At 48.5% G+C, this 14,054-nt stretch overlaps 1 protein-coding gene across 4 annotated transcripts; it reads left to right on the top strand.

The window, feature by feature from the left end:
- Nucleotides 1-529: 529 nt before the first annotated feature.
- LOC121300039 (AMP deaminase 1-like) lies at nucleotides 530-13,979 on the top strand. 4 transcript variants are annotated; one of them, XR_005947493.1, is made up of 8 exons: nucleotides 531-627; nucleotides 1,866-1,877; nucleotides 2,293-2,464; nucleotides 2,938-3,067; nucleotides 4,099-4,264; nucleotides 4,432-4,651; nucleotides 4,735-4,824; nucleotides 4,953-5,104. XR_005947493.1 is itself a non-coding variant. In XM_041228392.1 (7 exons), exons 1-7 carry the CDS (start codon nucleotides 606-608, stop codon nucleotides 13,947-13,949), a joined length of 834 nt encoding a protein of 277 aa, XP_041084326.1. In that variant the 5' UTR covers nucleotides 530-605; the 3' UTR covers nucleotides 13,950-13,979. The 4 variants fall into 4 exon arrangements, 3 of the variants coding, with proteins under 3 accessions (XP_041084326.1, XP_041084328.1, XP_041084327.1); XM_041228392.1 differs by lacking the exons at nucleotides 4,735-4,824; nucleotides 4,953-5,104 and adding an exon at nucleotides 13,838-13,979 and having other exon boundaries at nucleotides 530-627; XM_041228394.1 differs by lacking the exons at nucleotides 4,735-4,824; nucleotides 4,953-5,104 and adding an exon at nucleotides 5,167-5,206.
- The last annotated feature ends 75 nt before the right edge of the window (nucleotides 13,980-14,054 follow it).

Below are 14,054 nucleotides of genomic sequence, written 5' to 3'. Positions count from 1 at the left end.
CCTCTGTGCTGTTATTCTTCAACAGTGGCTGTGCAGCTCTAAATATATCGCTGTTGTGCTCCAACAACTTGAACTACCTTCGGGGAATGTAAACAAAGTAAAATTGAGTGCACAACTACGGATTACTTTAATAAAGTTTAGCTCTTCAATTGCAGCCTGTGTACCAGTCTGCAAACTCCAGAATTCTCAGTACAAAGTAAAGGCTTCATAAACTCAGGCTTTTTAAGGCATTATATTAAATTATATTTTCAATTCAGCATGATTGTGGGCCAGCAGTAATGCTACTGTTTGCTTTTCCCTTTGGAAACAATCACAGACACAGATATTGCTCTGGAGTAAATTAATTTGTCCGTCCCCTCTAGTTTTTTTTTTTTTTTCTTTTTTTTTTGCAGGCATGGTTTGCTCTCGGACCTTGCTCGCTGCCTCTTAAAATAGTGCTGGGCACATACCTGCCCTTTCCTTTTGGAGGCTGGTGCTCTCAGGTTACAGTGCCGAGGTTATTTAATATATTGTGGTTTGCGCTGAGCAGGCTCAGTGCTAGGCTGTGTGTGGGGAATAGCACTTCGTCAGCCCGCTGGGGAAAGTCTCAAGAGGTCACAGCCAAGATGCCTAAAGTCAAAGCTGCAGGTGAGTGGAAATTGCCTGCTTCTCTTCTCATGGAGGATTGCACCTGAGAGACCGACAGGCAGGCAGGCAGGCGGGTCCTTCTGCCCTCTGTGCAGGTCATGCAGGGCACTGCTGCTGCTGAAGAGTGCCGCGGCACAGCCAGGGTGACACATGAGACCCCCGTTCATAGCAGTTTAAGCTGTGGCAGGCTGTACTGTAATTAGCTGTCAAAGCCCATGGCCTTCCTTGTTTGGGCAGTATTCACACTCAGGTTTAATGCTGATTGTTGGATTAGACTTGCACAGTTTTAACTGTCTGTAACAGGCTTCCCACATGATTTCAGCTGGCTATCTTAACTGTTCTCACACACCTTTTAGCTAGGCTAGGTAAGACATGGTTTAGCTGTGCTAATGCAAATACAAATATGCATGCAGTTCACTGTATATTCTGAAGACTAAATGAAAAAGCCCTACCATTGTATTTTTGTAGCTGCTTCGTTTTATCATATTTTGCTTTTGCTGTCTAGGATAGTTAACGAAGAAATGTAGAAAAATAACGTGCTTATTAAACTTATTTTCAGCTTTTTAAAATGCTGCTTTTAATGTTTCTGAACATTATAGAGAGTCATTATCAGACAGTGTTCTGGAACAGGAAAAGTCTTTTTTTTAAATAAGTGAATCTCAAAAATAATGTGTAATTCCCCCAAAACAGTTAATAAATTAAGCACGAGTCAGAGGGTGTGTTTAGCCTTGCAAGCACTCAGAATCTCTTTGGGAGAGATTGATATGTCAGTTTTGTTGCTGGCATAGAAATGGCAGTATGTCATGCTGCTAGGAATGGCTGCGTGATACACAATACATCTTGTGTAAATCCATCAGAACCCCCATCCCTTGCCTGCACTCCGATAGCACCAGGGAACCAGAATACAATGGAGCATTAATGTTGGAATGCAGAAGACCACGGCACTTCCCGAAGGAGAGTTTTCTGGATGTAGCGTCCTGCTTCCTACCTCACCTGCCGTTGCTAGTTTACAGCATGTACTTTTTGTTTTTATCTGTACTCTGGTGGCAGGGGTGGGATAGCGCATAGCACAGTTCATTACAGTATGTATTATGTTACGGGATGTGGCCTGTGACTAATTCCTTTTCTCCAAGTGATTTTCTAAAGGGGATTTGGGCATGCCTGTCTCTGCTATAACATGCTGTTCTCTCTTGTCTCCTCGCTCCCGGTGTATTTCTCTCTGCCGGATCGCCACGCAGCTGCGGGACTGAGTAAGTATGGCAGCGTTGTCTTACTGGGCCTCTAGCTGCTTAGGGAGTTCATGATTGGCCTCTGTTTTGTGCGCTCCCTGTGCCTGATTTGGCCGAACGCATGTTCCTGCTCGTTCTACAGTATTTATTTTGGGATCGGTGGTCAAGCTGTTTGTTCCTTTAGCTAATAATGGTTAGCACTCTTTTCAACAAAGAGTAGAGTTACCCTACAGTAAATTATCTTCTAAAATGCATGGCCCACCACATCATCATGATAGAGAGGACAGAGGATACTCACCCCCAGATTCACTCACAAACCTTTATGATCACAGAGGCTGCTATTGCCTCTAACACACACACACACACGCACACACACACTGTCTCTGCGCCTCTGCTGTCCTGTGCCAAGCCTGTGCGTTGCGGCTCGCTGTTACAGAGACCGACGCCAGGATGGTGGCCTTCGCGGAGAAGGTGTTTGCGTCGGTAGTTGGAGATGAGGAAACCCGGGAGGAGATCTCCATCTTCGACGTGTCTGAGGACTGTCCCATCATCCATCACACAGGGGGCAGCCTACTGCTGCTGGAGACCAAGGAGAGCAACGAGAAGAGGTGAGGAGAGGAGAGCGGGACGCTGCTGCTGCTTGGCACATCACTATGGAGGGTCAAACTGTATGTTTGAAATAGGATTATGAGGGTCCGCTATAACAAGCCACTGGTCAAGGGGCTGAAGGGGTGCAGTGTGCAGGCAGGGCCTGAAGGGGTGCAGTGTGCAGACAGGGGCTGAAGGGGTGCAGTGCGCAGGCAGGGGCTGAAGGGGTGCAGTGCGCAGGCAGGGGCTGAAGGGGTGCAGTGCGCAGGCAGGGCCTGAAGGGGTGCAGTGCGCAGGCAGGGGCTGAAGGGGTGCAGTGCGCAGGCAGGGGCTGAAGGGGTGCAGTGCGCAGGCAGGGGCTGAAGGGGTGCAGTGCGCAGGCAGGGGCTGAAGGGGTGCAGTGCGCAGGCAGGGGCTGAAGGGGTGCAGTGCGCAGACAGGGCCTGAAGGGGTGCAGTGTGCAGGGATGGACTGACCACCTCTTGTCTTGCAGGAAGAAGCATGTGTACCAGGCCCAAACCATGGCAGTTGCCATGAGTGAGAAGCACCCAACTACCGGCCCCACCTACCAGGATGTGCCGACGTTCCAGCGCGTTGCCATCCTCGGAGACTACGCCTCAGGGGTGTGCATCCCAGCCGGCCGGCCGCCGGCTTCCTTCTTTAATTAGTCCTCTGGAACCAAACAAAGCCAGGATCATACGCATCATCCACAGCTGTTAAACACAATGTAGAACTCAAGCCTAAAACGTAATCAATTCAAACGGATCAAGCCTAAAACGTATCAATTCAACGACAAACAGCTGACTAGCGGGTTTTTGTTTTGTTTTTTTGGGTGGTTTAGCGGGTTTTTGTTTTTTTTTTGTTTTTGTTTTTGCATTCTAGCTGAAACGTTTGTGTCAAGATTAGACATAGAAAGTTACACCAGAATCTTTTTGTTTTGGGAAATTTTCGCTGCAAACCAATACCAGTTATTTTAATTTACTTGTGTATTAATCTACTTTGCTTAAATATATGTTCTGTTTTGAAAAAGAGTATATGGGATTGACATCGTCATTATTGTTAACAAGGGATTACTGTAGACTACAAACTAAATAAGCACCAGTGCTTTAGATAGCTTTGTGAAGACTAATACACTCTAAAACTAGAAATGGCAGCATTGCATTTCACACTGATTAATGAGTTCATTCTAGAATGAAATCAACATGCTTTAATCTTCAGGATTGTTGGATAGTCCTCCTGAAGCCCCTTCCCACTTCACTGGACTGTAGCCCCTGCTTCTCTCTCCTCCTGGCCCTCCGCTGGGATCCAGAGCTGCAAATTAATCTGCCACTTTCCCAGCCTGCTGACTCTGCTGTTAGTGCTACGAGAAGAGTGGGGTTTTAAATCTTCACTCTAAACATAGCCTTGCCATCTTTTACCACAACCTCATGATGACAGCAGGACACAGGGTCTCGCAAACACATTATTGAGCAGCAGGCACTGCATGTTGAGGGAATACAAAAGAAAACTTGATTCACTGGTTGGAGGTGAATCTTGAACTTAATCAGCTTGTGGATCTAGTTTGTGTTTCACACATCTGCTGAACTCAAAGGTTGGGTGGGTTATAGAGTTTATATGGGGTCTCCCTGATCTTTTTATCTTTCTAATTCCCTAGATGGCTGTGGAGGACTTAGAGCTGGTGTGTAAAGGACTGTACCGTGCGCTGACTATCCGTGAGAAGTACATGAGACTGTCCTATCAGCGCTTCCCCTCCACAGCCTCCAAATACCTGCGTGCCGTCGAGGGGGAGACCTGGAAGAGTGAGGACCAGGTGCAGCCAGGTAACCCTCAGCCCTTCAACAGTGCTGCTGCTGCTAACCCCAGGGCTGCTTCCAGTGACTTCTCCATTGCTAGTCTTGCTGATGGTTCTGCTAGCTAGGGTTTCTTCAGGGTAATACAACGAGACAAAGCCTCTTGAATTCGCTTCTGTGTGTTCCCTGTCTGCCAGTGTTCACCTCTCCACCGAAACCAGGCGAGAACCCTCTTTCGCTCGATGGTCTGCCTGAGAACCTTGGATACCACGCCTCCATGAAGGACGGCGTGATCTACGTCTACCCCAGCAAGGAAGCAGCAGACAAGAACCAGCCTAAAGACCTGTCCTACCCCGACTACGAGACCTTCATCGACGACATGAACTTCCTCATCGCTCTCATCGCACAGGGACCCACGTGAGTACCCCGGCCTCCTTCATCTGCTGTGCGCTGCAAATAGGGCAGGCTAGAGACACGGATCCCTCTCACGTCCCCTATAGAAAGGAGGTCGCCTTGAGGCATGGAAACTGATGTGTTCTCTGACCGCTCCAAGGGGAAGGGTGGTCCCTCCGGTCCAGGGCAGGCTTGAGGTATGGAGACTGAGCTGAACACCCCTAATGTGCATTAAGCATGGCACCCTCTTGCCTCTGCTGCGGAGCTTGTGCAAGGTGCTGGACTGACAGTCTTCATTTCCTTTCTGTCTGTTTCTCCCACTCAGTAAGACCTACAGCCACCACCGGCTGAAGTTTCTGGATTCATTAGTAATTCATTCAATTACTGACTGACTGAACCAGCAGCCTAGAAGCGATCCCCATGTGCACACGCAGTTAGGATCAGTATGGATTCAAATAAAGCGACTCGTCAAACAAATTGGGCTTGTTGTGATATTTTATTCCAAGGTGCTAATAATTTGCTTCTCTCCACCTGGGCAGGTTTGTGTGTATCTTTTTTTTTTAATTACTGATTGGTCAGCACCTGAAATCTGCCTCGCAACACCACGCACTGGCTGAAATCCACCAATGAGAAGAAGACTAGCACGCTGCAACTGACAGGCAGGACGGTGACCCTTCAAACCAGCAAGTTTTCCGTGCATGGTAAATGCCTTCATAATGCAATCCTGTCTGCCTCCACAAGGGGGCGGCAGCCTATTGTTTCAGCCGGGATCTCTGGTGATGTCATCCCTCAGGCTCAAGCCGCAGCCAGACTGATTCCATTAGCGTGTTCCAAAAGGGAATGCTTCTATCGTCGGCTGTTTGCCTGTTCCTTACCGGCGAGGATCCGCTTTGCGTGTTCTGACTGTTCTGTATTGAGCCCTGCAGTGCATGCAGATCACAAAGATACAGTCGTGGCCAGACCTGTCGGGAATGGCGTTAATTGCCCACGTGTGCATGGTGCTCCTCAAAAACGTGCCCCTTACTGTAACTCCCGACCCCTGGTTTATAACACTTTTAATGCATTGGCAGAACATGAAACATCCAGGTGATTTCACCTTCCCGTTACTTCACCCGTCCCTCAAACCCGGCAAAGTACAGCGCCTGACCCTGGAGGAGTTCCCTCCCCCACCCCCACCTCGCTGCTCCGTCTCAGCAATTCCAAGACTCCCGAATCCTGGTTTACATTGCTGTACGTGGAAACGCCAGCCGTTGCTTGCAGGTGTGGGAATGTCACATTTCCTTGTCTGCAAGTTTAATGTTCATTTCTGTGGCGCCTCCATTACAGCAGACCACAGTTAAACTGGAGAGAGAGAGAGAGAGAGAGAGAGAGAGAGAGAGAGAGAGAGAGAGAGAGAGAGAGAGAGAGAGAGAGAGAGAGACACACACAAATACATTCCAGCTGCAGTTAACAGCGCCCGGGATGAACGGAGAGCTTGTCATGCAGAGAGTCTCTGCAGGGTCAGTCAGGTGCGGGCTCTTCTCCAAGCCCTTTACAAACACTGCCTCCCTTGCTGAGCTGAGAGAGTGACAGCGACGCTTCCCAATCGCACTCGACAGCTAGGGAAACAAAAAAAAAAACACACAACACTTCCTGTCAACTTTCAAAACCTCCTGGCTGGAAATGAATCATGCAAACAATTATTCTTCGCTCTGAAGAAGCCCTTTGAACGACTGCATCCTGAAAACTACTGACGACAGGGAGTCTGGAGCAAGGGAGGCGTTAAAATATCACATCCCTGCGCAGGCTGCTCGGGTTTGCGGACAGGACAGCGGCGTTTCTTCGGGACGGGTTTCAGTGGGATTGCTGGGAACTGCAAATAGAAACAAACCTTGACATGCGATTACAATGGACCACTGGCGTCTAGCTGGAGACAAGGAAAAAAACTCAATTTCCACCCAGGCAGGACAGACTGAAAGAACAAGGTAGCGTACTGATTTCTCGACAGTAGTCTTTATAATCGTTTTTCTTTTACGTTGCAATTGCATGCAGTGTGTATCATACCCACTGACAGTTTCTGAAGGATTTCAGTTTCTTAAGAAAAGGGACAAGCGGCTGTGGACTTTCCCAGGACACGCTTTACCGCATTTCACAGCTTGCTCTGAATGGACTGTTTTATATCTGCTCGTTTAAGCCTCTTCACTGCCCCTCGAAACAGTATCTACACCAGCGGGAGCAGAAGAAACAGTCTCGTTAGGATTTGAACGTCTTAAACAAACTGGTTTGTGTCTGAATATACATATACGAGCCATATCCATTGGTAAATATGCGTGTAAATCGTGTTTCCGGGTGTTTTGAAAAAAAAAACCACACACCAGACTATTGTTCGTGAGTTTGAACGCGGGGGATACGGGCTGTTACATTACAATTCCCGCCCGACATTTTGTATTAACCACACAACCTGTCTTGCAAAAATAAAAATAATAATAATTATACAAATAAGTAGAGAGTAATGATCCGCGTTGTGTGAGCTACACACACGCAACACCTTGGCAGCTCTCAGAAGTGTTCGAGTCTGTTATTAACAGCTTCCTGACTTCGTTATTTTAAGTCCGCGGTGTTTTCAGGGCTTGTGTGGCTGCTGTTGTCTGTGTGAATGTGTTATTATTTTTAACACTATGTCATTGTGATCCGGTGCCAACCCTCCCCCCGCAAAATTAAAAACAAACTATTTTAGCATGAGTTAGGTGGGGTGGAAATAAGGCTCCTTTTTTTGCATAGCAGTTTGATCCATTCCTGGTTTCACTAGGAGTTTAGTAAGACCTGAGCTTGTTCCCTGTACACTGGGGCTCCTCAAACACACATTACTGTAAAACCAGGAGTGAGTGAAACTCTGCAATAGGAGTCTTATCCCTGTACTTTGTTGCTATAGCAAAGCAAACCACAAACACAGTCACCTTATCGGATGTGTCCTTTCTTGTTGTAAAAAATCACTAATCCCTGACTCCCTGTGCACAGTGCAATATTGAACCATGCCAACTTCTTAGAGGTCTGTGGCATTTTAAGGTTGATTTCATCAAGTAAATGTAGCTCCCCTTCTATACTCAAGAGATATTCATGGTGTCTTCCAGAACAGATCTGCAGGTGTCTGAGGGCTACCAGCTCCCAGCCACCTTGGTGTTCTGAAGTCTTATGTGTTTGCTTAAATAGTCGATCGTTTTAAACTATGAAAACCCGCTAAAGTAGCTAGCAGTTTGATTAGAGCCGAGTCACTTGAGCCTGAAGCAGCATTTCAAACAGTCGTTTCCCCCTGTCTCAAAGCCCTGAGTGAACATTTAGCAATCGAGCGCTGCTTTACAAGGGGCTGCTAAGAGAGTAAACAGCAGAGATTCAGACAGCCGGCGCATTTTAAACGCACTTTAAACACTTCAGATTTCAAAGACTGTCCCTTCGCCCGAGCCTTGGTCCTTAGGGATTAGCTCTGCTGTGGCTTGGGTCAATAGACACACACAGGGGGGTTGTGGGATCAGATTCAAGATGTCTTCAGCCCAGAGCTTCACACTTTGAACACACGCCTGCCACTCCCCCATCCCGCCTTGAATCCCAGAAGCAGGCTGAGCCCTGCAGAGGATGTGGGTCTGGTGTCTGCCTGCGTATTGTGGGGTGTCATTTACCCTAATTGCACTAATGATAAGGTTTTGTTGAAAGGTGGTATGCTGGCTGATTATTTTGCAGAGCCTTCTTGCAGACTCTGTGATCGGTGGTCTGCTGTTGAGAGGCTGGGCTTTAAGTCCTGTTGCAAGGTTTGCATGCCAGTACTGTTTATCTGCGCTGGATTGGGAACGCTGTGTCTACTTGGAGTACAGGAGTGTGTTTGTGTTTCTTTTGTTGGATAGACAAAAGACATTCTCTGTCATGTAGACAGCGACCTGCCCACTGTGTGTAGTGTTGTGGTTTGCATTTAAAAAGGGGGGGGGGGGTCTATTGTACTGGTCTAAAAAGAAGCTGGTCATAATGCCGCTGTTTAGCTCATGAATATAACCCTGCATGGAGGAACGCTAGGCTGCTGTTATGTGAAACTCATGCCTGTTTAGACCCTGCATTTCCACAACACTGCTTCCATGCTGTAGCAGGCGAATGCAACATTGTTGACTTAGCCTAGGTTTCGAATCCTTTAGCACAGCAGCACAGGTGAAGTGGGTTTGAATAACAAGCGCAGTAAATGAATTTTTCACTTGAATCCTCCAGCTCCGGTTTGCTCAGTTCTTTCAGGACAGACACAAACATGTATTTTAGTATCGTTTGTGTGAAACAGACTCTGTAGTGTTTGTATGTGAGTAAACCTTTCCAGTGCCTTTGCTGAAAGATGTTTCATGAGATCCTGCAACAAGGTGGGTTTAGAGTACAGATGGGAACTTCGCTGCATCGTCTCAGCATGATTTTCCAGAGCTGTGCATCGGAAAACAATTCCACTGTGTAACCCTTAGAAATGTATGAAACAGGTTTTAGGAATCCTCTTTCTTGCAATGCGTTTTGTACGTGCTGTACAGCGCATGCCTGCAAGCGTTCAGGATTTGACAGCGCTGTTGCTGGACCTGACGATGCACACGTTCCGAAACTCCCCCAGTTGCTGCCTGCAGTGTTTGCTCCTGGACTGAGTGATTAATTCATTGTTGTCTAGTTGGAAAATGCTTCCTGGCTGTTCTCTTTCTCTTGACGATTTCAAACGCACAATGAAGCACAACAGTAATTACAGGCTCACTTTGTAAAAGTTTGAAAAGTTTCGTAGCTGTTGTGCTTGTTTGGACCCAGCGGTACCTCATCTCTCCCCCTGCCTTGCACCTGGCTGTTTGTCAGCAGCCTCTCAGCCGCTCTCCTCGCCGGTGTGTTTGCATAGAGGCCAGCCAGTTATTTATATTTATCCCTCCACCCTGACTAAGCTCCCTGAGCATGTTGAGACGAGCACCACGGGCTCGCTGTCTAGCACTGCCGGCGCATTTCCCATCGCCTCAGTCTTTGATCCCGGCCCTGTTGCTGTAATTGAGGGAGGGAGGGGAGCTGGTGCTGGCAGGGGTTTGAACCGCCTGTGCGCGCCGAACACAGCGCTGACTGCAAGGGCGCGCTGAAACCATTCCTTTTTCTGTGCTGCCGCTCCTCACAATCTGCTAGTGTCAGGAAGTCAGGAACAGAGCGAAGTTTGGAAACTTTGTTGCACAAAGCCAGCTGGGCTGCAGCAGTTTCACAGTGCAGTATGAAGGTGGCGTCCAGTTTTATTTCATTCCAAGAGTCGAAGGTGTACCCTAGTAACATTTAAAAACTAGCCTAGCACGACATTTAAAAACATGGCAAACTGTAGTCATTGCACAGCAGAACCACAGGAAAAGCATGCTTTGAACAGTCTGTTAATTCATGTTGAATATCCTCATCTAAAGCACACGCAATAAGAAAATAATACAATTTTGGTGGAAAAAAAGGACAAGTCCGATAGTGGTGTAATTTCTGAAAGTGATTGGAGCTTCAGTGAATCGAGGCAGCACTGTAGACAAAAGGGCCCTTTACCCATTCCCTTTGAAATCTATCTCTATATATATCTGTGTAGTGTCATTATACATGTGCCCTAATGCTTTGTATTGACTGAGTGACTTGTGGAAGGTGGTAAGCTGCCAGCAGTGGATCCTGAGCTGTGCTGTTTATTGTGCACAGTCTTGAACAGTGCTGGGGGAGGAAGGGTGGGCGCTGGTTGAAACTCCTACCTTTTTGTCTTTTATCTGGGATTGGCTGCAGCCTGACCCCAAAGGGGCTGCTTCCTTTGATAAGCGAAACAAAGGCAGACGCATCCTGTCGAGGGCGATGTGCCGGAGGGGCCAGGCATTTCTATAAGAGGAGGACAGGGCGAGCGAGCTTCTGATCAGGAGCTCCCTGCTCTATCTGTCCTGAGCCAGCCTGCTTGAGGTCTTCAGGGGCAGTGCTGAGTGTAAGAAGGAGAAGAGCATGCCTTGTGCATGACTGTAACAGAGTTAAAACAAAACAAACACTGCCTGCTTTCTGTTCTCAACTTGTTCATCATGCTGCCCCAGTGGCTCCCCCTAGGAAAGGGGGGTCATGCGATCAGGAGCTCGCCGGATCGAATCCCATCTGTGCCGAGTTTCTGATCTTGGCTGGGGGTCCCGCAGTGCTTTGCACCGGTGAGCTGTTTAGTTAACTGTTAAGACTCAGTGTGGAGGTTGAAATGACAGTCTGGGCAACCCAGTTCAGCATGCCCAGACCTGCAGCAGGTTAATTAATCAAAGAAACCAGGTTTGAGATTGAAAAGGTCTTTCCAGTGTGGATGCACTGTCCGCCAGGTTAATGACTTGCAGCTCAGGGGTAGAAGCGATTTCAAACGGGGACTCTACACTGTACAGACCCTGCGTGAGCGCGTCTTCATCAAGAGCACACCTTTACCTGTCCTTCATGCTGGCCGTGTTGGTGGTGGAATGCATTATTCAGTATCGTCAATGCTACTGTAACGTTGTGTGGAGCTTGCAGACTTGGCCCGCCTGCTGTCCCTGGCATCGTATACAATGTGTCTTTGTTGCAGCTGGGTGTGTGCTGGCTGAGTGTGTTCCACAGCTCCGCGCTAATGACAGGGGGCTGTGGAGACTGGGCTTAGCGACAGGATAAAGAGATGCACTCAAGTGCTCACCTGCTGTCTGAGAGGTACCTGGGGCAGGTGGCAGCCACAGGCTCCCCCTTTATCAAAGTCCAGCTGCGTTTCTGACTATTGCTAATAACTGTAGTTCATTTGAAACCTGAGTGCTTCAGGGAAGGCATTGCAGGTGCCTCTGTTTCGATAGGGGGTAACAGCGGGACCAGTGTCTGGGGGGTAATGTTGAAATGGCTGCCAGGGAACCCCTCTCTTGCGAGGTGTCTCAGCAGGCAAGCTTCTTGTACCAAGGGCCTGGAGATCTCTCTTTGATTGGAAAAGGATGGAAGAGCTTTCAAAGTGAAATGTGTTTCAGGACCTTGCTGATCTTTTGTAGAGGTTTTGCTTGAGAAGGTTCTGCTGCACTGTGTCCTTTTATAGGGTTAATGTGGACTGATTGTTAATGGCACGCTAAACTGAAGATTTGCATCTGCGACTGCTTCCTTCGGTGAAACTACTGAGAGGGAAATCGGTTACACAAGCAGAGCTCGTGTCCCAACTGGGAATGCAAACCACACTCCTGCAGGCGTGTTCGGGGTTAAAACAACAGTGTAAACCGTCATTTCAGTCAGCCCCGTCGCTCCTGCTGTGATAGAAATACCAGGACATGCATGACAGCCTCGCACTGTGTGCAGGTGCTTGCACAGGTGAGGGGGTGTGTCGAGTGCCTGGAAACACACCTTGTTACTCTGCCCTCCAGGGGGAGACTCACGCGGCCGGCGGGACAGGGCGGGATAGTGGGAAATGTATTTCGGGATGAATCTTTTTTTTTTTATAAAAGCGACAACACGTGGACAGTTTAGATCAGTGTCTGATTTAAGAGACTTCTTGTGAAACAAAATGCAGCAGCTGTGCAGATATATCGTGACTCTTTACTGACATGACCTGCGTTACTTTTGTCTGTGGTAAAGAATTTTGGCTGGAGAGACGTTTGTGAGTTCAGTAGTACCTGAACACAGGCTATCAAAAAATGTATCCAAAATAATATTTCTCACGTTGCCATGAGAAACACTGGAAGCATGGTAAAGGATGGAATTGAGGCTGCTTACTTTTTGAAAGTGAATCCAGCTGGATCGTTCCATCTGTGTTGTGTTAGAGAGAAGAACGGTTTGCTGAGGGGGTACATGCTTTCTGGATGATTCATGAGGCTGTGTTTTGCTGTACAATCGAAAACGTTCTGCAGGGTGTGGTCACTTTATTAGGATAGTGGAGAATGGCTGCTGGTGTGAGCTGTTGCTGTGCAAAGAATCTGAACTGAGTTAAAACTGCAGCCTGTGTGCCAGATCTCATTCAGCGTCACACTAAAATCGATTTCATTGCTTCCTGCGTGCTGAAGTCTTACGTCGTTGTGCTGAAGAACCGAATTAGAAGTGGGAGCGAGGCCTGGGCTGCAGAGAGTGGAGAATGGAAGTGGCCCTGCCCCCAGGGGACTGCAAGGCTGTCCGCTGAGACGCCTGTGTCCACAGACTCCTCGTATCGGAGCAGGATGGCCGGACAGTTTAAAAATAGACCCTGGCCGGTCGCCATGGCAAGAGCGGACGGGAAACGCATCCCTGCCGGTCCGTCGATCCTGGAAACGGCTGCCGTGACAACAATAGGCTACCCTGACCTTCAGGGGTAGAGGTCACAGGTCGCTTCCTGTTTGTGAGGAGGGGCTGGAGAAGCATTCAAACCTTTGATCTAGAACTTTGCGACGGGGTGGGGGGGGGGACTGCAGAAAGCAATCTCAGCACAGCAGGAGTCATGATGTCGATAATGCTGAGAGGCAATAGAGCAGAGTCCATTCGCGTCCTCCTAGCGCTCCTTGTAAGATAGCAGGCTGCATTGCATTACATTACAGGTCACATTGTTGTTTTATTGGCATGATTATGATCCAGTAACTATAATGGTATAGGGTTACAGCGTGAGAGAGAGAGAGAGAGAGAGATACATTTCCACTGTGTTCACCGAGACCTGAACATTCCAGTATTACCATGGAGACTTCCCCTCTCCTCCCTGCTCCCTCAGAGCTGCGGTCCCTCGCTTGAGCTGGACAAAGGGTTTAAACACCATTGTCCACCCCTGCCTGCTACAGAGCTAACAGCCGCAGGGCAAGTGTAGCTCACTTAAGAACAGAGAGACTCTCTTGCTGCATGTTAGAAGCCTGCTCTTCATTCATTTATTCCACACTACCCCCCTCAATAAGCCTGTGTGTGTGTGCGTGTGGAGACCCCCATTCCTGGCACTGGCTTCTATTGTGTCGGTGCCAAGCACACTGTATTTCTTTTGCTGGGGATGACAGCTTCACTTGTTTGACTGTTTGGACTTGTGCTAGCAGAGAGTGACAGGCAGTGTGGCTCAGCAGTGGAAGTGGTTTAGGCTCCTGCATTTGTTCTCAGTGAGGTGGTTTCGATTGCAGTGAATTCTGAGATCTTTTCCACCTCGCCTTGCTGCTCCTTGGGGGTGAATCATCGCAGGCCACTGGCTGGTCTTTGTGGCGAACCCCATCGCTGCGCTTCTCTCTTCCCAGCACTGAACAAACCTGTTTCTGTTCTTGTCTCCCGCAGGATTCCCTCTGAAAGCAGTCCCGCTGGTTTGCAGCACCACCCTGTCGACGGAGCCAAGCTTGCGATGAAGATGTCTGGATGGCACACCGGGGTGGAACAGGGAGATGTGTGAAGCCTGAAGCCCTCAGAACTGGTCTAGAACAACCCCACTGCAGACCTCTGTCCAGAGAGAGAGAGAGAGAGAGAGAGAGAGAGGGCGAAAGGGTGATAGAGAGAG

This window comes from Polyodon spathula, chromosome 25 (genome assembly GCF_017654505.1).
Source record: "Polyodon spathula isolate WHYD16114869_AA chromosome 25, ASM1765450v1, whole genome shotgun sequence".
NCBI lineage: Eukaryota > Metazoa > Chordata > Actinopteri > Acipenseriformes > Polyodontidae > Polyodon > Polyodon spathula.
Note: the sequence above shows the minus strand (reverse complement) of the source record. Positions and strands in the feature narration are given on the sequence as shown.